The 21,959-nt window shown below is 57.1% G+C and overlaps 2 protein-coding genes across 2 annotated transcripts in view; one reads left to right on the top strand and one right to left on the bottom strand.

Moving 5' to 3' along the window:
* Positions 1-21,959, top strand: part of MPPED1 (metallophosphoesterase domain containing 1) — a 225,515-nt gene that overhangs the window by 66,427 nt on the left and 137,129 nt on the right. The gene's annotated exons all lie outside the window — the stretch shown is intronic.
* Positions 1-21,959, bottom strand: part of EFCAB6 (EF-hand calcium binding domain 6) — an 86,232-nt gene that overhangs the window by 41,946 nt on the left and 22,327 nt on the right. The window contains exons 7-11 of the mRNA XM_056107080.1: positions 20,901-20,914; positions 17,590-17,700; positions 11,823-11,971; positions 3,720-3,830; positions 1,950-2,040 (exon numbers count right to left, since the gene is read on the bottom strand). Coding sequence (XP_055963055.1) covers positions 1,950-2,040; positions 3,720-3,830; positions 11,823-11,971; positions 17,590-17,700; positions 20,901-20,914 — 476 coding nt within the window. The remainder of the gene's footprint in view (positions 1-1,949; positions 2,041-3,719; positions 3,831-11,822; positions 11,972-17,589; positions 17,701-20,900; positions 20,915-21,959) is intronic.

The following is a 21,959-nucleotide window of genomic DNA, read 5'->3' as shown; positions in this document are numbered from 1 at the left end:
CCCCCTGACTCAGGGTCCAAAATCTGAACGGAAGAAGCTTTTGTCGGTGCTGCGGTGCCGCCCGATTTCCTGGTGTCCAGACGGGCAGCAGCAAGGGCGAGCCCGCTGTTCTGATTTCCAGAGAAAGCCTCACACCCCTCGTGCCCCCTCATGTCCACACCCACGTACGGCCTGCCTCTCCCTCAGGCGCCCCTGCTGGGCCCTCAGGCACGGCCCCGCACCCGTCCACCTTTTTGGTCCCGGCTCCTCCTGCTTGGTTTGCTGCGCGTGGCACAGCGGGATGGCCAGACCGTTGCTGGTCTGGGAACTGGACGTTTTGTCGTGAGCATCTGCCCGCCAATCCTGGCGGGGTGGCAGTTAGAGGCCGCGGTTTCCCTTTCCCTGGGGCCGGGCTTGCTGGGCCAGGCGGTGAACACCCATCACGTCCCCAAACTGCTATTTCCCCAGCGGCTTTGTCACCTCAGACTGCCGCCAGTTGCCGTCACACGCTCGCCAGCTGCCTTGTGGGTCAGTGGCCGGGGCGGCTCCCCGTCGCTGGTCTGGCGTGTCCCTGGCCTTCCGCGGAGCTGACTGGCCATCTCCGTGTCTGCCCACGTGTCTATTCCGGCCGTCTGCCCATTATACCACCAGGCCTGAGTCCCCAGGCAGCACGGCGTGGCTCAGCCACGCTGCCCACACCACAGACTCCACGATGCCGAGGACACAAGGTCCAGGCCACAACCACCAAACTTTAAAACGTGCTCATAAGGTGGCAGGCTGCAGGGACGGGACATGGGGACACTGGTGGAGGGAAGACGACATGGGTGCTGGGAGCGGGGACATCACACACCGAAATACCAGCTATTAGTGATGCTGGGAATCGCTGTCCTCTGATTAAATGCTTTGAAACTCAGGTCATCTTTGCAAGGGGTCCTGGCGGTTCTGTATTCCAGCCCACGGCCTTCACTGGGTATTCAAGTCCTGTGGCCCTCTGAAGGACAAAGGTCTCGCTGCGACAAGTCCAACGGACAGTCTTCCTTTCACAGATGACTCGGATCTGGGCATCTTTGCCCAACACTCCATCGCGGTCGTCTGTGCCACCAGCACAGGGCCAGGGAGCATCGGACTGTGGTGCGATCACTCAGGCCACCCAGCTGGGGTTCTGGACGTGATGGCAGTGGGGGACCAGAGCGGGGCTCCAGCCTCCCAGTGCTCGGAGCCCAGACGAGATGCCAGAGGAGAGGCGAGAAGTGGTCACGGCAGGCACCAGGGACAGCTGGGAACTGTCCCGGGGCCCCACAGGCTGGCAGGGCCGATGCTGAGTGAACCTGCCCGCTCTGGCTTTTGGGTCATAACCGGATGTGCTCAGGGATCTCTCCTCACGGGGTTGGCTGTGTGCACGACCAGCACCCCACCCGCTCTCCTGTCCTTCCAGCCCGGGGCCCTTCACGCCGGCAGCTCTCTGGAGGGCCCCTCATCTTCCCGAGATCCGTGAGTGAAGGTGCTCAGTAGGAGGGCAGTAGGAAGGACAGCGTCCACGGCTGCCATGCACAGGACACATGGAGCCGAGCTCTTCTGCCAGCGGGCATCTGCCGGGCATCCTCGTCCCTCGGGCAGGCAGCTAAAGGTTCTGGGGCCGGCCCCGGGATGGGCTCGGTGAGAGGCCACAGACCAGGGCTGGGAGCAGGGCGGCTTGAGAGGCCACTGAGAACACACTGGACGGTCCTCCGCATGTCCAGCCTACCTACCTGTTGGGCTGCTCTGGGCCTGCCCACCAGGCCCTCCGGGCAGCAGGAGCCCAACAGAGATGGGTGGGGGTACGGAGAGTGACGGGTGTGAGGGGTGGCAGGTGTGGGGGTGACAGGTGGAAGGTGACAGGGTGGAGGTGACGGGATGAGGGTGACAGGGTGGGGGGTGACAGGATGAGGGTGACGGGGTGAGAGTGACAGGTGGGGGTGATGGGCGCTCACAGTGTGCAGGTTGATCAGGGCCTTCTTCAGCCTCGGGCAGAACCCCGCCTGTCTCAGCAGCCGCGGGACAGGAGCACTGGAGCCGGAGTCACTGTGGAGAGGGAGAGGCAGACGCCAGCAGCTCTTCCCTCATGCAGGGTCCATGCCTGTGTGGTGTGATGCCCCTCAGAGGCAGCCGGGGACCCCGAGGGAGGGGGCTCAGGCCCTCCACAGCCCCTTCTGTGCCAGACCCAGTTGCCGTGGCCCGTCTGTGCCTCTGAGCCGTGAGGGCAGCAGACGGCAGGGCCAGCCCCCACGGCCTGTCCCCACTGCCCCACCTGTCATGCACCCGACCGCCTGCAAAGCTGGACACTTGCATCCAAGGAGGAAGATGTCCACTTTTGCCCTGTCCACTCCCACTGACGGTGACCAATGGTCAGGGGGGCTATGAGGGTCCTGCTATCAGTGCTCAAGGGGCTGTGAGGGTCCTGTCATCAGTACTCGGGGGAGATATGAGACTGTGAGGTGTGAGGGTCCCACGTCAGTGCTGGGAGTTGTGAGGGTCCCACTATCAGTGCTCAAGGGGCTGTGAGGGTCCTGTCTTCAGTACTTGGGGGGTGGGGGAACTATGGGACTGTGAGGTGTGAGGGTCCCACATCAGTGCTGGAGATTTTGAGGGTCTCGCCGCCAGTGCTGGGGGTTGTGAGGGTCCCACTGCCCTGCTGGGGGGGCTGGAGGGGTCCCACAGTCAGTGGGAGGCAGCACTGCAGAAAGGCCTGCCCTGGCCCTGGGTGCCCCACTAAGCAGGAGCCGAGAGCGGTTTGCTGGGTGGGGGAGGGTTCGAACCCTGAATAGGTTCCGTGGGACTACAGGAGCCCAGCAGGACAGGGCCCGTGTCCTCGTGAGAGCCCCGCTCTGAGGCTGGGGTCCCTGTCCAGTGCCCGAAGACGTGAGCAGCACCCAGGACCTCCCGGCGTGGCAGCCCCTCCCCTAGTCATGACAACATCCGTTTGGATTCTGGGGCCACATCAGTGGTGCCCAGGGTTCACTCCTGGCGGGCTCAGGGCTCATGTGTGGTCCCGGGGATTGAACCCAGGGTGGCCACATGCGAGGCTCCTGGCCACCGTGCTGCCCCTCCCCCGCCCCGGCAGGCCCCCTCTCTCCTGGGACGCCCAGTCCGGACAAGAATCACACCACTGAGAGCAAGTACGAGTCACGCCTCATTCTTGGCTCCTCCCGGCAGTCAGACTAAATTGTACAGGGACAGAAGCACCCCCCCCCCACCCGAAACCCATGCATCTGGGAATGGGGCGGGTGCAGGGTCATTGCCCTGGCAGGCTGGTCCCCTGGCAGGTCAGCACAAACCAGTGAGTCCCTGTCTCGGCACCGCGCAGAGCGATCGTAATGACCACGCGGGTCCCGTTATCTGGAAGCTGTCGGCAAGGACGGTCAGCACAGGATCACATCCGCGTCCACACAGTGGCCAGAGAAAGCGCAGCGGCTCCGACGGCCGCTCCGAGGCCCCCCACAGTCACTCCAGCAGAGAGGGCCATCAGGCCGGAGACGAGGGGTCACCCTCTGCGGCCTGAGACCCACGACCTCCTGGGGCGGAAACAGCCCCAGAGCTCCAGTGGGCCGAATGACGGCGATTGACCGTTCGAAAACTTTCGGGACCTTGGGGGTCAGTGCTGGCCGCTGCCAGCAGATGCGAATCTGCTGGTCCGGAGTGAAGCAGAGCGACACGGCGTTCCCGAGTCTCCCGCCCTTGGCCGCCCTTGGCCTTTCACGTACCTACTGCTGGGCACCAGGGGGGCCGCGCTGTGGCATTTCAGGCTGTGGGGGTCGCTGAACAACGACATAAAATGCCTCCAGTCGATTTTGGTGGTGGTCTTCAGTCCTAATCTGGATAGAAAGAGTATCACTAGACATTTGGTCTTTCTAGAATGCTGCAGGGAATACATGACCGTGGGCGCGTGGGAATCGCCGCCCGACGGCCGAGGCAACTGCTGAGTAAAGTGGGACACATGACGGGAACGAGGCCGAGGCGTGGACCCTCCGCCCCGCCCCCCCGCCCCACCCCGGCCTGCTGGGCCCACAGCCCTAGTGCGCCAACCCCGGCCTGCAGAGCTGCATCCGCACTCGTGGCCTCGTGTGGCCAGGGATTCACAGGAGAGAAGAAAGGTGTGACCGTGAGATGGACAATGGGGCTGGAGATCAGCGAGAGGTAGCTGGCCGCGGTCAGAGGCGTTCCCGGGACCCGGGAAAGGACAGACGGACAGAGGTGGGCAGGGGCGGTGCCGGCAGCTCTGGAGGAGGAGGAAGTGGCCGAAAGCCACAGCACTGGGGTGGCGCCAGATGTGGAGGTAGCCACTCAGATCCGTCCCAGGAGCCAGAGGAGGGAACATGGGCCTGGACACGGTGGGACCCGGACACTTGCGGGTCTTTGCTCCCAGTGTGGCTTTAAGTCCCAGGGCTTGGGCAGTTCCCACGGGCGGCAACAAAATAAAGGCAGCCCAGACCGAAATGAAAATCTCGGGGAGAGCAGGCGGCCAGAGACTGTTTGCAGCCCTGGCCAACCTGTAAGCCCCTGGCCACACCCTCAGCCCCTGGCCAGGCCACACCTCTCTGCCCCCACACACACCTGTCAGCCCCCGGCCACACCTCTCTGCCCCCGGCCACATGTCTAGGCCACACGTGCCAGGGCGGCCGTAGTCCCTGGCCCCAGTGCAGTGAGTCCATGTGGGACCGATCATTGATAATGCCCTAAAGCACGGTGCTTCAGATCACATGGAGGGAAATGAAAGTGACTGCCAAGAACATTCTGGAAACAGCCCGAGTGCTCCTGGAAGGAAAGCTGGGCCCTGGGGTGGGGGTCAGGGAAGGACACAGTGCCCACAGGACGTCTGAGAGGAGCGATCGCCTCAGGCCGCAGCAAGAACAACAGTGGGTTAACCTTGCAGCTGGGGGCGGGAGGGGAATCCGACCGCTGAACACAGGTTCAGCGACAGGTTCAGGGGTTTGTCCTGGAACAATGGGATTTCTGGGAGGGCAGCAGTGACAATGGTACAGCGCCGTGAAGACACCAAAAGCACTGGCAGATTCTTTAAAATTAAAAATAAGGCAAAAAAAATTACTAACTGAGTTCTATGAGTTATTTAGATTTAAATGCTGAAATTAAAAACAGAATTGTAAGGAAATTTTTTGGGGGGTCACACTCAGTGATGCACAGGGGTTACTCCTGGCTCATGCACTCAGGAGTTACTTCTGGCAGTGCTCGGGGGGACCATATGGGATACCAAGAATCGAACCCAGGTCGGCCATGTGCAAGGCAAATGCCATACCCACTGTGCCATTGTTCCAGCCCCGGAAAATATTTTTTTAAGTCTCCACAATGTTCCACTCCAAACGTCCGGGCTACAATGGATAATCACAACATACAATCACGATGAGTAACTATTCTCCTGAGAAAGCAGGAGCTGGACGCTGAGCAGAGCAGGACACAGCTGAGGGGAGCAAAGGGAGCGTCAGGAAAACCCAGCACAGGAATCAAGAACGGACTTCACTTAACAATGCAGCACCGATACTGACCGGGTCACTCGTCACAGTAAAAAAATAAATAAAACTACCACACTACTTTGGTAATATTAATTGTGGAGGGACATGGGTGTGGTTAGACGTTGTTCTGGTTTGGGGCCACACCCTGTGATGCTCAGGGCTTACTCCTGGCTCTGCACTCAGGGATCACACCCGGCAGTGCTCTTATAGGGACTGAACCCAGGCCGGACGTGTGCAGGCAGTCCCCCACCCGCTGAACTATCAGTCTGCCTCCCAAAAGGTGTTGGGTGGTTTTAAGCGCTAAGGGGGCATCTGCAGAGACGCCCTGTGGGCTGGAGCACACACCTCACGAATGCAAGGCCCCACGCTCCATCCCTGGCCCCAAATGGCCCCGGGCACTGCCAGCCCTGAAGGCCTGGGTGTCACTGATCCTTCAGACTATACAGATGAGCCAAGGAATGCCTGGGTGGCCCCTGGGTCTCTGAGCACAGCTGCAGCACACCCCCAAATCTGTATAAATCAGTAGAAATGATCAGGGGAAATGTAAATAGCTTTAGGCCAAGACATTCAACCATGAAGAGGAAAATGCATCAGCTGAAAACACACAAATTACAAAGATGACCAAAGAAGAAATAGAAAACTAAAATAACTGGTGTTTTTTTTTTTCCAAGGATGATTTTAAAATCTTCCCCCCAAGACACAACTGGGCTCAGAGGCTTCTCAGAGGGCGCCATGGGGTAGCTGAGGAGGCTCAGAGAGCAGAGGGGTGGGCCAGGGGGGTGGGCCAAGCATGGGCCTGCACACAGGGACCCTGGGCCAGAGCTCCAGCACCGCGTGGCACCCAGCACCACTGGGTCTGGGCATTGCTGAGCACGGGCACTGGCCCTCAGCCTGCAGAGCTGGGTGGTGCCTGTGTTCTTAGGAGCGGCTTTGGGGGCCTGGGAGGGTGTTCAGGAGGGTGCCCTCCCCACAGCTGCTGGCAGAGGGAAAGGAAACACCCCACACATTCAGCAGGGTAAGCGCTAGTCCGATCTCAAGCACAGGGAAAGATCTTACAGGGCAACGCTGCTTCCAACAACTACCAGTCACTCACCAAACAGACTCAGGGCCGGGGAGAGGCCAGTGGACATGGCGTGTCCCCCGAGATGGCCAGGGGGCAGCCAAGCAGCTGAGCTACAGGAGCCCTCGGCCCCCCAGGACCAGAAGGATCCCTCAAAGAAAACCTCAAACATGATTCTTTTTTTTTTCTTTTTGGGTCACATCCAGCGATGCTCGGGGATTCCTCCTGGCTCTGCATTCAGGAGTCACTCCTGGCGGTGCTCAGGGGACCCTATGGGATGCTGGGGATCGAACCTGGGTCGGCCGTATGCAAGGCAAACACCCCACCCGCTGTGCTATCGCTCCAGCCCCTCAAACATGATTCTTAACAAACGTTTAGGAACTAAACCTGGGTGACCCACAGGAAGGACAATGTGGCGTGACTGGGCAGGGCTAACCCCACAGGCAAGGCCAGCTTAGCATTGGAAAATCAATCTAGCTCAGTCACTCGGGTAGGAGAAAAAAAAATCAGAAAACGGCCAATAGACAGGAACAAATATTCTATTTAATAAAATAAGAAACAGTGCATGTTCGTCAAAATAGAAGCTGAGAAAAAGCCACTTGACAAAATCCAGCGAATTTGACACACACAAAACAAAACCTTGCAGTAAAACGGGAAATGGCCCTAATAATGAATCAGCCCAGACCCCCCCAACACAACACACACACACACACACACACACACACACACGGCAGGGGCACAGACCCTCCCCGGGGCAGGACAGAGGCAGATTCCAGACCACCACCAAGCTCCTGGAAGATGTGGAATAAGGCCGGAAAGGCAGCCACGGCTGCAAGGCAGGGACAAGCTGGCCTCTGGCGCAGAGGGTCAGCAGGACACAGCCACCCACTGTCCTCCCGACTGTCCACCACCAACAGGAAAGGACACTTCAAACATGTGTTTGAGCTGCTGTTTTTGTTTTGGTTTGGGTTTGGGGTCACACCCTGTGATGCTCAGGGGTGACACCCGGCACTGCCAGGAGTAATTTGGGTTTTGGGGAGACTTACACCCAGTGGTGCTGAAGTCACTCCTGGTTCTGCACTCAGGATTTACTCCTGGCAGTGCTCAGGGAACCAAATGGGATGCCGGGGATCGAACTTGGGTTGGCCACGTGCAAGGCAGGAGCCCTCCCCGCTATTCTATCACTCTGATCCCTCAAATACTCCTTTTGAACAAATGCGACAACAGCTGAAATACTCGGGAATGAACATGACCTAACAAGTAACAAAACTGCACGTGAGAAACAGATGGGCTGGGAACAGGGGTGGTCCGCCCAGGGCGGATCCTTTCCAGGTGCTCACTCCAAAACCCAGCGGGGAGTCTGGTCTGTAGCTTTGTGGTTTGGTTTGTTTTTGTGGTGGGGAAAGGGGATTGATATATTTACAGACCGGTTCTCTTTTTTTTTTGGGGGGGGGGTCACACCTAGCAGTGCTCTGGGGTTCCTCCTGGCTCCTTACTCAGGACTCACTCCTGGTGGTGCTTGGGGGAACACATGGGATGCCAGGAATCGACCCCGGATTAGCCCTCCCCGCTGACCTGCAAGGCAAGTGACCTCCCCGCTCCAGCCCCTACAAAGCAATTCTAAATGAACTTGCTGGAAAGCGATGCCTCTGAAAGGGCAGCCACAGCGGGAGCCACGGAAGTTGACTCCAAGAGGAACGGTCAGCACTGCAGATGGCCCCAGAAAGGGCCGGAGAGATGTCACTGCTGGAGTGCATGAGAGGCTGAGTCTGCTGGCCAGTGACGCTGCAGGCCCAGGCCCAGCCACCTCGGCACTACTGGACCCACATGCCCCTGGCAAGTGCCTCAAGGAGCGACCTCCAGGCCCCTGCGCACTGCTTGGGAGGCCGCCTAAATATGGGGAAAAACTAATTTTTTAATAGATAGCACAGCAGGGAGGGCGCTTGCCTGGCACGCGGCCGACCCGGGTTCAACCCTCAGCATCCCACATGGTTGCCCCGAGCACCGCCAGGAGTGATCCCTGAGCACAGAGCCAGGAGTGCCTGAGCATCGCCAGGAGTGGCCCCCAGTAACAAAAATAATTCTCTTTTTAAAATCCCTTTGCTGGGGGCTGGAGCAATAGCACTGTGGGTAGGGCGTTTGCCTTGCACGCAGCCAACCCGGGTTCAATTCCCAGCATCCCATATGGTCCCCTGAGCACCACCAGGGGTAATTCCTGAGCGCAGAGCCAGGAGTAACCCCTGTGCATTGCCGGGTATGACCCAAAAAGCAAATAAAATAAAATAAAATAAAATCCCTTTGCTGCTGAAAGCCATGTGAACACAAAGACTTGTCTGTGGTCGTCCTGCGCCCTCACCGCTGCAGGGACCGCCTGGGACCTGGGACCTGGGACCACTGCGGCTCACGTGGGCTGCGGGAGGCTTGGTGGTGGTGCCCCTCCCCAGCCCACGAGCGCAGGCACAGGGACCCGTCAGTTGCCCCAGAAGCCCCCGGTGCCGCCCCATGCCCCAGCACACTGTTTGGCCTCTTGCAGGTGAGCCCCGTCACTGCATGCGGGCACGGAAGCTGAGCACGGTCCTCTGTTCAGGCTCCCACACCGGGCCAGGGGTGCGCCCAGCTGTGTCCAAGTCAGAGTCCCCCTGGCTGGGAGCAGGTCGTGTGCTCCCCGGGGCGCCCTCCCCGACTCTCCTTGAGCCTCCTGCCGTGGGCATGACTCTGGCTCTGCACAGGGAGGCCCAGGGGAGCAGGAAAGGCCACTGAAATATCGGGGTCAGGACATCCTGCCTCACCACCAAGCCACCGGGGCTTCTCACTCAGGCTTTCCGACCCAGGAGAGGGACAGTGACCCTCGGGCAGAGGCCAGGGGAGCACCGAGAGAAGGGGGAGTGGAAACGGGGCCCAGCTAGGAGGGACAGAACCAGGTTTTCTCTGTGTCCTCAGAGGAAGGGGAGCCGGCAGCGTGGAGGGAGTCTTCATCGAGCCCGAGCGAGGATGATGAATGGGCCGGTCTTTGAGCACAAAGACAATTCCAAAGGAAGAAGATGAATGTATCTGATTACATTAAAACATAAACTTGGAACAGTGAGGCGGCACAGACGCGGAAGGGAGCAGGCAGCTGGGGAAGCAGCCCCTCCGCCCGCAGCAGCGACTGAATCACGACAAAATTCCGAACAAAAGGGGATAAAATGGACGTGGTGGGCCGCCGGCAGGAGGCGAGGGACAAGGCTGGGGAGGCAACCCGCCACGAGCCACGGACAAGGCTCCCGGCCCGCTCTGCGCTCTCTGGACCCCCGTGTCAGGGTGTGGGGCAGGGCAGGAGAATGAGGCCGTCGGGGTGGAAAGTGCTGGACAAAAGAGTACGAGGGGGTGAGGGTGCCTGTAAGCTTGAAAGGAACCCCGGGGACTCAGGCCTGCCCTGAGCGTGACTTTCAGACATTTGCCGGGGGGAGACCCCCGGCAGGGCGGGTCCCCGCTCCTCTCCCTCCCCTGTCCTGCCACCAACTCTTCCACAGACCACAGAACACACGGAGGGGACAGCTCTGGGGATGGCTCGGTGGGGGACCGTGGCCCCACCCACCCAGGAGCAGGAGCTGACACCCAGGGGGCCCCCCCGCCCAGAGGCACTCACAGCTGTCGATAGCCACTACAGCCGCCTACAGGCATCTGCAAAGCTCCAGTCTTTCCCAGTGTGAGCCCCTCCCTGCCTCGCCGCTGAGGCCGCCTCTCCGTGAGTCCAGCAGCCTGCCTGGCAGAAGGGGGACCACAGGGGTGAAGAAACGGACGGATGAAACCCCAGCAAGGCAAAAGGACCCCGGACAGAGACAGGAGGGGACGCGCTATTGGCAGCTGGTGAGAGGAACCGGACCACTGATCAGCGCCCAGTCCAGCTGCCCCACTGTCCACGGGGCATGCTCCTGGCCTCCACAAGGCCCAGGAATTCCCTGCACCCTCAGACACTGCTGGCCACTCCCCAAGCCCCGGCCTAATAGCCCGGAACCAAATCTATCAGCGACCTCCGGAATAACCATCACCACCGGACGGACGTTTCACCCAACAGCAGGAGCTGACACCCAGGGGGCCCCCCCTCCCAGAGGCACTTACAGCTGTCGATAGCCACTACAGCCGCCTACAGGCATCTACAGCCGTCTACGGCCAACTCAGCCTTCTACAGGCATATACAGGCATCTGCAGGTGTCTATAGCCGCTGACAGGCACTAGAAGCACCTACAGCCACCTACAGGCCTCTACAGCTGTCTCCAGGCGTCTGCAGCCGGCTACAGGCATCTACAGTCATCCATAGACATCTACAGGCATATATAGGTGTCTACAGCTGCTGACAGGCACCTACCGGCACCTACAGTCATCTATAGGCTTCTACAGCTGTCTCCAGGCACCTACAGCCATCTACAGGTCTATACAGGTGTCCACAGACATCTACAGGCATTATAGCTGTTCAGAGGCATGGACAGGCGTATACAGGCATCTATAGCCTTCTCTAGGGATCTACAGCTGTTTACAAGCATTTACAGCTATTCCCAGGCACCCACAGGCATCTACAGCCATGTACAGGCATTTACACTCGTCCACAGACATCTACAGGCATCTACAGCTGTTCACAGGTGTCTACAGCCGTTTTTACAGGTATGTCAGGCATCGACAGGCATCTACTGGCGTCTACAGCCGTTCACAGGCATCCACAGGAGCCTACAGACATATACAAGCATCTACAGCTGCCTACAGATCTACGGGCATCTACAGGTACTACAGGAGTCTGCAGCTGTCTACAGGTGTCTACAGGCATTTGTGGGCGGGAGACAGCAGACACGGAATGAGCAGAGAATGGCCGGCGGGTGGGGGATACGCCCTGCAGGCGGGGCAGGGAGGCCCCGGTTCAAGCCCCAGCAGTGATGACGATGAGAAGGGACTGTGGCCGGTAGGTCCCGGCAGCTGCCACGCTGCCTTCGACTGCGGCCCCCGATTCTCTCTGCCCTCAGGTGTGCGGCTGCTCTCGGCTCCACTGTGCCACTCGGGGTCCATGAAGCAGGCCATTGGGGCCCGGAGTCTCCGGGGCACAGCAAGGCGGGTGGGACGCCAATGCGTGCGTGCGTGCGTGCGTGTGGCTCTGGGCCAGGGGCAGCAGCAGCCTCTTCACTCCTCACACGTGTTTGCAATTTCCAGGGGTCCCACAGTCTCGAGCACGAATGAAAAATAAATGAGGCTCTTCCTCAGTGGCTGACGTCTGGGGGGGCGGGGGCCGCGGGGCCGCCCGGGTCTCCTACCTTCTCATTAACTTGATGAAAACTCTTCTGGGCATCCGGTACACAAAGGCGTCGAGGACAATCTTGAGGTAGTTGAGAGACACGCGGCCAACTCTGGCGGGGTCCCCCGCGCTCAGGGCTTTCTCAACCTTTTCGCGGGACTTCGCAAACTACAAGGAATTGAAAATGAGAGCGTTGCCTTCAGAAAGATCCGCTCCCCGGAGCCGCTTCTCCGGCTCATTTCCCCCAGAACCTCTGCACATTCTGGATCAAAAGGGGGAGTGTGGCGGGTGCGGAACGGGCCATGTTTAATTGATGAACTCGCTACCAAGTCGCGTTCCCCGTCCCAGCCATGCAACTGACAAGGCAGACAAGCTTCCCGGGGAAAAAAAACAGTGCAGATAATAGCTCTCCCTCAAATTCTAGAGCTAAAAATACTCGGTGGACCTGCCAGTTTGATGCATCTCTCTTAATATGCTTCCAAGCCATGCCTACTGTGAGCCCACGCGTTGCTTCTCATGATTAAGTCGGGTCAATCAAACAAACAAAAAAGAGCCGGCAACATTTTATTAAAAATAGAAGGGGCTCGTACAGGAAAGAAAATGATTAACACCCAGACTGTGTAAACTTGATACCCAATGGACATTTCCTACGTTCTTTCTCTTTCCCTTTTTTCTTCAATGGGGACTGTACGAAGGAACAGAGTGAATGAGTTTTGCTTAGGGGACTCGCAAAATGACGTAAAGGAGGTTAACCACTGTTTTTTATTGGGATTCATTAAAAAGCACCATGAAGACGGGCTTTGTTTCCAAAGATTTTTCCTGCTGTTTGTTATTGAGTAATAACAATATTCCGCAGTATTTCCGACCCTCGCCATGTTGCCTGATTCCAGTTTTTTCCTGCTAGTGGGAATAAGATAAACAAACAACAACAACAAACACCTTTGGTGCGGGAGGTGGCGGAGTCTTCTTTAAAAAGCTGCTGGAACATGGACATATTTGCCACCAAGGGAGGAAGGTGCCACTGCAGTCCCTGAGGGCACTCAGAGTCAGTGGGGAAACAGGGCGTTCAGAGGGCTGGGTGTCTTGAAGCAAGAAACTCCATGTTTGATTTTACCAATGAAACACGGACGACTCAGGACACACAGCTCGACCTGCCCTTGGCCTTGGGAGCAGGGGGTCGTGAATGGGGCCCAGGAAGCCTGGGATGTCTGGGGGAGCCTTAGTGCCCAGGAACACGTGGGCCTTTGTTTCCAGAAGGCGTTTCTCACACAATCAGGCCCTGCGAAAGGGCAGAGCGGGGAGCAAAGGCAGCGTCCCTCGGCAGCCTGGAGCAGCTCTCAGGCCCTCACGGGCATGGTCCGCAGAGAGACGAAATGTAAAACACACCAAGTGAAGCGGCAGAGGATGGAAAGACCACGCCCCGGGGCTGACTCACGGCCCACAGCTCTCACCCGACCAGAGACACGCACAGAGTCCCGTAGAAATGGGCCCCGTCCACTTTCAGGTTGGACACAAGTTTTTCTCGTTTCCCCTCGTAATGGGGAGTGACACAGACCCACGTCTACTTGCAGGCGGCCCCTGGCACACCATCGGGTGGCCGCTGGGCGAGTAAACGCGGCCACGTCTCATTCTCCCCGTCCTTGAGCAATCGAGGGCCCTTGCTGGCCCCTGTCCCGGTGCCACCCAGCCCCAGAGGAGTGGACAAAGGAACAGCCTGAGGGCTGTTCTGAGGACTGGACACATGGGCCCCCGCTGGGCCAGAGCGAGGCTCTCACTGGTCGTGCCTGGAAAGAGGCTAAGCTGGACGCGGCCCTGTCAGTGCTCACTCAAACTGTTCTCCAAAATGCCTGCAAAACTGTCCTCAGTGGCGAACTGGAGGTGGGGGAGGGTGAAAACTCAGGTCCTGGAAAGAGCCGTGTCCTGACCCCGGGAGCTGGGACACTGAGCGGGACAGTCTCAAGACAAGGAGGCCCGCTCACCACTGAGGAGCACACCCTGTGCGCCAACAGGCAACCCCTGCCGGGACAGAGCCGCACCCCGGGCCCAGGAGGGAAGGCCACAGCTGACGGGCGTCCTGTCAACCAGCCCCAGGCAGAAGCAGCCGAGCACCCTCCTGGAGGACCAGCAATGGGGCTGAAACTCTCGAGCCACACTGGAGGCAAAGGAGGGGCTGCCCGGCCACGCAGAGCCAAATAAAGGCCAGAGGAGCTGGTCTGTGAGGACACAGAGAGCACCACCCGCAGAGCCCCTGAGCCATCACGAGGGATTAACAGGACACAAAGCTCCAGGTCACTCAGGCCGCGTAACACTCAGCCACAAAGCACATTTATATCAAAGGAAAAGGAAGAATGTGAGGACAAAGGGCTGGAGAGGTAGTTCAGTGGAGGGGACACTTGTCTTGCACGTGGCCGACCTGCATCTGAGCCCCCACACCACATAGGGTCCCCCAGGCCCCGCCAGGAGTGATCCCTGAGCACAGAGTCAGGAGTAAGCCCCGAGTACCACTGGGCACGGCCCCCAAACCAAATAACAACGAAACCTGAAGATGATAAGACCATAAAAGAAATGAGAAATGATGTTTCAGAGCTAAGAGACAAAAGTAATGTCATCACATACAATAACAAGTCAGAAATCGCAAACGCTAGACATCAGGATGAAATAAAATTGATAGTCAATAAATAGACTGGAAACACCTCCCATGAATAAGAAAGCTAAGCCACCGGAAGGAGGTTTTGTCCCTGAGAAGAGACAAAGACGACGGTCGGAAGCAAGGCGAAGTGGGAGATCAAAGACGGGAGGAACAGAGTGGGAAGCGGGAGGAGGAAGGCAGAAGGAGACTCTGAAATGAAGGACGACGCACGTCAACATTCTGTGCTCCAGGAAACTTTGACAAAACGTTCTGTGCCAACATGGCTCAGTTTCGCTTTTTCAGTTTCAAGAAAAATACTTTAGGCATCCAAAGAGAAAAAAGGATCAACTAGAAAGAGGGGGAATCAGTGGACTCCGGGCTTCTTCTCAAGAACCGAGGTACCAAAGGCTCTGGAGAAAGGGCGGATTCATAGATGGCGGGGGCTGTTTAGATGAATTTTGTAGGCTGCGTATCTGAACAGATGGACTGGTTATCTGGACGGGCGAATAGAGGGATGGATGTATGAATGGAAGGATGGATGGGCGGGTGGGTGGATGGGTGGATGGACTGATGGACGGGTGGGTGGGAGGGTGGGTGGGTAAGTGGATGAGTGGTTGGATAAACAGAACATCTGATAATGAACAGTTTGAGTGGAAAGGTGTTCCGATAGAGGAAAATGCCCATGCAAGAAGCTATCCCAGTACAAAGGCAATAGGCAAACAGTGCCCAGTAGAAAAAAGCAAAGGAACAGGACACCCATGCGACTTTAAGGAAAGTGCTGAACAATGGAACAGTCAACCAGGGAAGAAGTCCAAATCAAGAGCACGCCCTGGGCAGCCCACGAGTAGAGGGTGGGCGCCAGACCTATGCCGAACAACCAGAACTCAGCAGCACAGCAGAAAGGAAATATTCTCAGCTGCCTGGGAGCCAGCTAAGCAGGAACTGCGAGTGGAGAGAGGGGTGGTCTCGGCACGGAGCCGCCCTTCCCAGGTCCCCCATGTCTCCTTCCAGTCTGCGTCCCTCCGGGGGACCCTGTCTCCCTCGCATGAGAGAAGCTCTGGTGCAAGGGCTGTTTTCTGGGACATGGGGCTCCCCAGCTTCCCGACCGCAGACCTTGGGCTGGTCACGAAGCCCCCCGCCCTGGAGCCCAGGAGGCTGAGAGACATATGGTGCCCACGAGCACCATGACACCTGCAACAGCTCTCAGCCCTGCCCTCACGCGATGCTGAGACAGCGGGGGTGGGGGTGTTTCTGCTTCTGGTAGGTTCCAGGGCATAGAGGAGCTGCCTCTTGCTCTTCTGCCTCTCCCATGAGTCCCAGCTACCGGCCCGCCCACCCGCCACCGGCACAGCCCCCGTCCTTCTGTCTAGAGAGGGGTAGAATCAGGCTCTCCAAAGTTTCCTTCAGAGCATTTCTGGGTGGCAGAAGTAAGTAATCATGCTTACTTTCTTTGTGGCACGTCTCAGACTTGATCTCGCCCGAGGCGAACCCCAGACGGCCAGGTCTGAATGAAAACGATCAATTCATCCCCAGGGGGAAACAAGTGTGTCCCTTCCCACCAGCCCCGACTCGCGCTCACTTCCTCCATGCCGGAACCTGACAAGGCCGTGAGAAAGCCGCGGCCTCGGACCTGTTATCCAGGTGGTCCCAAGCCTGCCGAGGCGCCTGTTCATGCCACGCCTCTTCGCCTGGATGCAGGTCAGATTTCTCCCATCCTCTGTGGGTTTGGGGGATTGGCACGATGCTTGAGAGCAGCCGGAATCTCGAGCTGGAAATTCATCCCCCCACATCATTTCCGCACGCTAAGTGCCAGCACGTGTAGCATCAGCACCTTGTGGTGTGAAGAGGAAGGGCAGAGCTTCCCTCCTCCCAGACAGCCCCAGGAACCTGTCCCCAGAGCGGGGCTGAACAACCCGCCCCACCCACGGCCCTGGCCGCAGTGCCATAGGCTGCAGGCCCAGAATAAGACTGCCCCACTGCCTGCTGCCACTGCAGACCAGGTGGGACAGCCACTGCCAAACCAGGCCAGAAGGTCTTCATTGCATCCTCTCCGAGAGTACCCCCAGAGTGGGCCACCAAAGCTTCTCAAAGGAAAGACAGAGCGAGAGAGGGAGAGGGGGGAGGAGTGAGGGGGGCAAGAGAGAGCGAGGGAGAGGGAGAGAGACGGAAAGAGAGGGAGAGGGAAAGGGGGAGAGGGAGAGAGAGAAGGAGAGAGAGAGGGAAAGAGAAGGAGGGAGAGGGAGAGAGGAAGAGGGAGAAAGGGAGAGGGAGAGGAAGAGAGAGGGGGAGAGAGAGGGAGAGAGAAAAGTGCCTGCCAGAGAGGCAGGAGGGAAATTTGGTGGGGAGTAGTGTCCACTGATGGAGGGACGGACACTGGAACAGTACATGACTGAAACCCAATCGTGAACAACTTTGTAACTGCATCTCACTGTGATTCCGTTTTAAAAAATCAAACAATTTTTAAGAAATTTTAAAATACATAAAAATTTCCCAAAAGAAACAGAAGCAAATCTAGAATGCTGACCCCCGGCCCAAGACCAAGGAGGAGCCCTTCACTCCTTCCTTCGCTCCTTCTAGTCTCCCTCTGTTCTCACGGGGCAGATTCCCTCAGACCGAGGGTGTGAGGCGCAACAGCAACACCGTCACCGAGGGACCCGTCTTACCAGGAGACAGAGGAGGCGTCAGGGTTTGGGAAGAGGCAAGAAGTATGAGAACTAGGGCTGGAGAGTCAGTGGAGCGGGAGAGGCGCTTGCCGTGACGCGGCTGATTTGGGTTCAACCCCCGGCAGCCCGTAAGGTCCCCCAGGCACTGCCAGGAGTGATCCCTGAGCACAGAGCCAGGAGTAAGCCCTGAGCTTTGCCAGGTGTGGCCCCCAAACAAAACAAAGAAGTATCAGAACCGACTTCAGGGGTGGAGCAATAGTGCAGCGGGAAAGGCGTCGGCCTTGCATGCAGCTGACTTGGGGCTGATCCCTGGCAACCCCTATGGTCCCCCAAGCCCACCAGGAACCATCCCTGAGAAAAGCTGCGAGTAGCCCCCAAAAATAAAAACAAAGTTGGAAACACTTTGAAATTAAAGTCTAAATAAGTGATGTTCCGCAGGTCCCTCCTTCCCCGTCCCACTTGAGAGAGCTCTGCTGTCTCTCACACACTCCTACCTCTTGGCAAAAGATCTTCTCGATTCGATCTAAGGAGAAGGTCTTCCAGACATCCTCGGATGCGGGCGGAGGAGGAACGTGCGTCTTCGAGGGGCATCTGACTTGGCTCTCCTGCGAATGATCTGTGAAGGCAGGACTGCAGACATTCACTGAAGTTGCCAAAGTGCATTTAAGTAGTAAGTGTTTCCTTTTCATTACATAGAAAAGGAGACTTGAACAACCCCAAAACATATGTTATTGAAATAAGTGGCTGCACATTTCAGGGGGGGAGAAATGAAATTAATCTACTTGCCCGCTTATTCCAGGATAAATCTGAGAGTGAAAAGTGCACTAAGTAGAATCATAAAGCCATAAAAGTAGTGGAAGAAAATTAAAATAAATGCCGCATGATATGTAATCTCTGTGAGAGGAGCCTTTTCAAAGAAACACATTAGCACCAGAAATCACTTAAAGAATGGACAGGTCTGACAACATAAATATTTAATTTTTGTTTCCTTTGAAAAATACACAAGTAACAATGAAAAGGGGGGAAAATAATGAAAAAAAACCATTGCTAATATACATGAGAAATGCAAGTTAATTTCCATAATATACGGTAACTCACAAAACAATAAGATAAATATAAATGCCTCGTAGAACAATGGACCAAGGTTATAAACAGGCAATTCACACACACAAAAAGAACTAAAATAAAATCCAACAAATGGATGAAAAACACGTTCATATTCATTGCTCATTGGCAATTTTTAAAGTGTAATTAAGGCCAATTAACATTGTTTCCACTTGTCAAACAGGCAAAGATGGGAAGGAATAAAGAAATCCATTCTAGCCTGTATGTAAAGGCCTGGCCATGGAAGCTTCTGGAATCTCCCTCCAGACACCGATCGAACGGCAGAAGCGGAGCTTAACAAAGGTGGAGGGGAGGGGAACTTCTCACAGGAGGGGTCAAGGAAACCGCCACAGACGCCCCTCAGCAGAGTCTGGGTGCGTTAAATCCCGCGCACACAGGTCCCAACAAAAGGGCAGGTCTGAGTTCACGGGCGCGGACATTCCCCTTCGCCCTCCCCTGTTCTCGGAAAGACAGTGGATGCCTGATCTGACTCTCAGTTTCACACGGACTTTGGGTGCTGTGCCCATCCATCCACTGATCCCTGGGCATCTACCCGTGTGTGTGTGTGTGTGTGTGTGTGTGTGTGTGTGTGTGCGGGTGTGCGCATGGGAGGGGGTTGGGGGGAGTGGCAGGGGAGGGGGGTGCGTGGGACAGAGCTGGAGCTCAGACTCAGGGACCAGGGGCTGGATCACAGGGAGGGAGGGAGGGAGGGAGGGAGGGTGAGTTCATACTTTCCTGTTCTCTGGCTGGGTTTTTTTTTTTCTTTCCAACAAGCCTCTATTACTTTGATCACAAAAGAGAATAAAATAAATCTGCAATAGAACCATTTTCTCCCTCAAAGTCGACGGCAAAGAATCACAAATGGTTCCCCAGATTTATTTCCTAAAATGTCTGCAAATAAGCTTGACTCAAATTAAGCATGCTTATGACTACTCAACTGAAGTTAACAAACTGCCAGGCGGCGGCAATGCCACCACGTCCCTCAAACTCGGAAAAACGAAGAGGAAGAAAAGGAAAGGAATGCCCCTCGCAAGCACCCCTCGGGCGGTCCGACAGGAAGGGGTTCGCCACCCACAGCCTCTGCAGCGAGCACTGAGACGAGGGATCTCGGAGCCTGGGAGAGGGAGCTGGCCAGGTGGGGTGCGGAGGCCTGTGGCCGGCCTTCTGACGCCCTGCCCTGGACTGCATCCCACTGGCCCTGACTCAGGCATGGTCATGCTGGCTCTGCAGGCCCCAGGGGGTCCACGGGAGGCCCGTCCACAGGAGGCTGAACCCGCTGGCCACGCTTGGGGCCACAGGAGCCGGGAGCAGGGAAGCCAAGATCTGCCCGGGGTGAAAGTGTGACCCAGGTCATGGGGGCCCAGAAGCACTGCCCGGGCCCCTGCTGGGGGGTGACCTTATGCTGCTCCCCAACTTCCTGGGGGACGCCGATACAGTCTCCACAGACGCCGCCCCAACATTAAGCTCACTGCAGGCCTCGGGGGACAGAGGTGTACGCTGGACGCCAACGCGTGGGAAAAGGAGCCAGAGTCTTTGGACATCTGACCTGTGCTTGAGGGCAGAGTCTCCCCGGGAGCCCCTCGAGTAGACAGAACCGCAAATCCGAGGCCACAGCTAGGACCCCCGCAGCAGCGCCAACAGAAGGACGCCCACAGGGAGAGGCAGCGGGAGGGTCTTCAGCGCACAGGCCCTGCCCAGCCCCGGCTGACCCCCACAGAGACGGAGAAGGCCGCGGTGAAGGGGGTCCCCTTGGAGGAGCAGAGAGGCTCCGCACTGCAGAATGCATCTCCTCCACGGTGGGCACCAGGGTTTCTGGCACTGGGAAAAGCACCCCAGAAAGCCACGAGCCAGGACCAGGAAAACAGGGTCTCAGGAAAGACCAAGCCCTGAAGTGACCAAAACGCTGGGAACAGCAGACAGACTGTTCATGAGGTTTGATGATGATGATGATGAAGATGATGATGATTTTTCATTCTAGGAAAACAGCATGAAGGGGAAACGCAGCAGGAATGACGGAGCAGACGGGTGGCTCCTGGCAACCCCGGGTATAGCTGCATGTGGACCAAGGCAGGGCAACACCAGCATGGCAAGGACGGGCAGGGCAACACCAGCATGGCAAGGACGGAGAGAAGATTTGGGGTGCTTTTCCCTTTTCCTGGCACTCTGGAGGCAAACTCTGATGGAGGCAAGATGTATCATGCGATAAAAATGACCCTTTCCAAGATCTCTTGAAATGATGAAAATGCCACATAAGAAAACCTCAGGGGGCCACCAAGATCCACCTTGGACAAAAATGTAATTCAAGGTCCAGAGTCGCTTTATACACCTGCTTTGGTGGGGGGGACAGGGGGGTGCAGGTAGGAGACATTTTTCCTTCCGGCGCCAGAGATCAAACCTTACACACAAAGTTGTGTGTGGGGCCTTACACACAAAGGCGCCTGGCTTTACCACTAAGTCGCATCCCTGACTCTCCACACATCTTAATCAGGGCTTGAATTCAGGACGGCCAGACAACGAGACAACAAAAGCAGATGGCAAGGAATGTAGCACAGCCAAGGCGGCAGCGTTGGTAAGGAACCACGGGCACAGACGGGAACTCGATACAGAGCAAATTCCAGGGGCAAGAGGCCGGCCTCACAGGGCCAAGAAAGCAGAGAGACAAAACGAGCGAGATCAGAAGGAACAGCGTGGGACAGAGGACAGATAGCCTGACCTCTGGTGATGCGTGAGGTGGAAAGTTAAAGCTTGCCAAGCAAGAGAAAGATCCACTCGCAGATAAGCACCGCCACTAACAAAGCACCTCGGCCTGCCGACGGGGCAGCTGCAGACTCTTGCCAGAAACCGAGGCCCGAGACGCAGACGCAGCAACAGCAGACGAGGATCCCAGCCCTGTGTCCCAGAGGACTCTCCCGTCAACACACCACGAGGTCAGCACCCCGGGAGCAGATCAGCATGGCTGAGAGGAAAAGGGTGGACAGTGACGAGGAGGCAGTGAGACCCGAGGGGAGAGCCCGGTGAGAAAGACCAAAGCTCTACACAAGGCGGGGTGACCTGGCTACCGTGCCCGAGAGATCCAGAGACTTCTGAGACCATCACAGGCCATGGGCTAGCCTCCAGAGGAATCCCACTCTGGGTCTGACTCGTGGAGATACGGGGGCAACCCAGGAATCCCCAGTCCCTTCTCCCAGCTCCCCAGATTCAGCAGGACCGGGACGGAAGGACCTTAATAAAGTTTGCTTTACCAAGTAAAAGAAAGTACATAGGAAAGCCCCTGCTTGGCATGTGTGAGGTCCTGGCTTATGCCCAGGCACACACACACACACACACACACACACAAAACACACACAACACACACGTGCACACACACATGTACAACACGCATGCACACATACGCACGCACATGCACAACACACACATGCACAACACACACATACACATACATGAGCGTGCACACACATGCACACATGCATGTACACAATGCACATGTGTGGACACACACATGCCCACACATGCATGCACATTCACACACATGCACGCACACACGCACACACACGCATGTAGGTGCCTGGCTGGAGGAGACCAGTCATCCCAGTGGGAGGGAGGCAGGCAGGCCCCAGATTGCCCCAGCCAGAGGGTTGGGGGATTTAAAGGGGGCAAGGGTGCTGCAGGGACATTACAGCCTGCCAAGACACAGCCCACACGCTCTGGTGTGTCGCGTCAGCATCCCGAACAAGCGACTCTTGGGGGAAACGGCAGGACG

Source organism: Sorex fumeus, unplaced genomic scaffold (assembly GCF_029834395.1).
Source record: "Sorex fumeus unplaced genomic scaffold, SorFum_2.1 ptg000153l, whole genome shotgun sequence".
Classification (NCBI taxonomy): Eukaryota; Metazoa; Chordata; class Mammalia; order Eulipotyphla; family Soricidae; genus Sorex; species Sorex fumeus.
The sequence above is the reverse complement of the archived record's forward strand: the minus strand, read 5'-3'. Positions and strand labels throughout refer to the sequence as shown.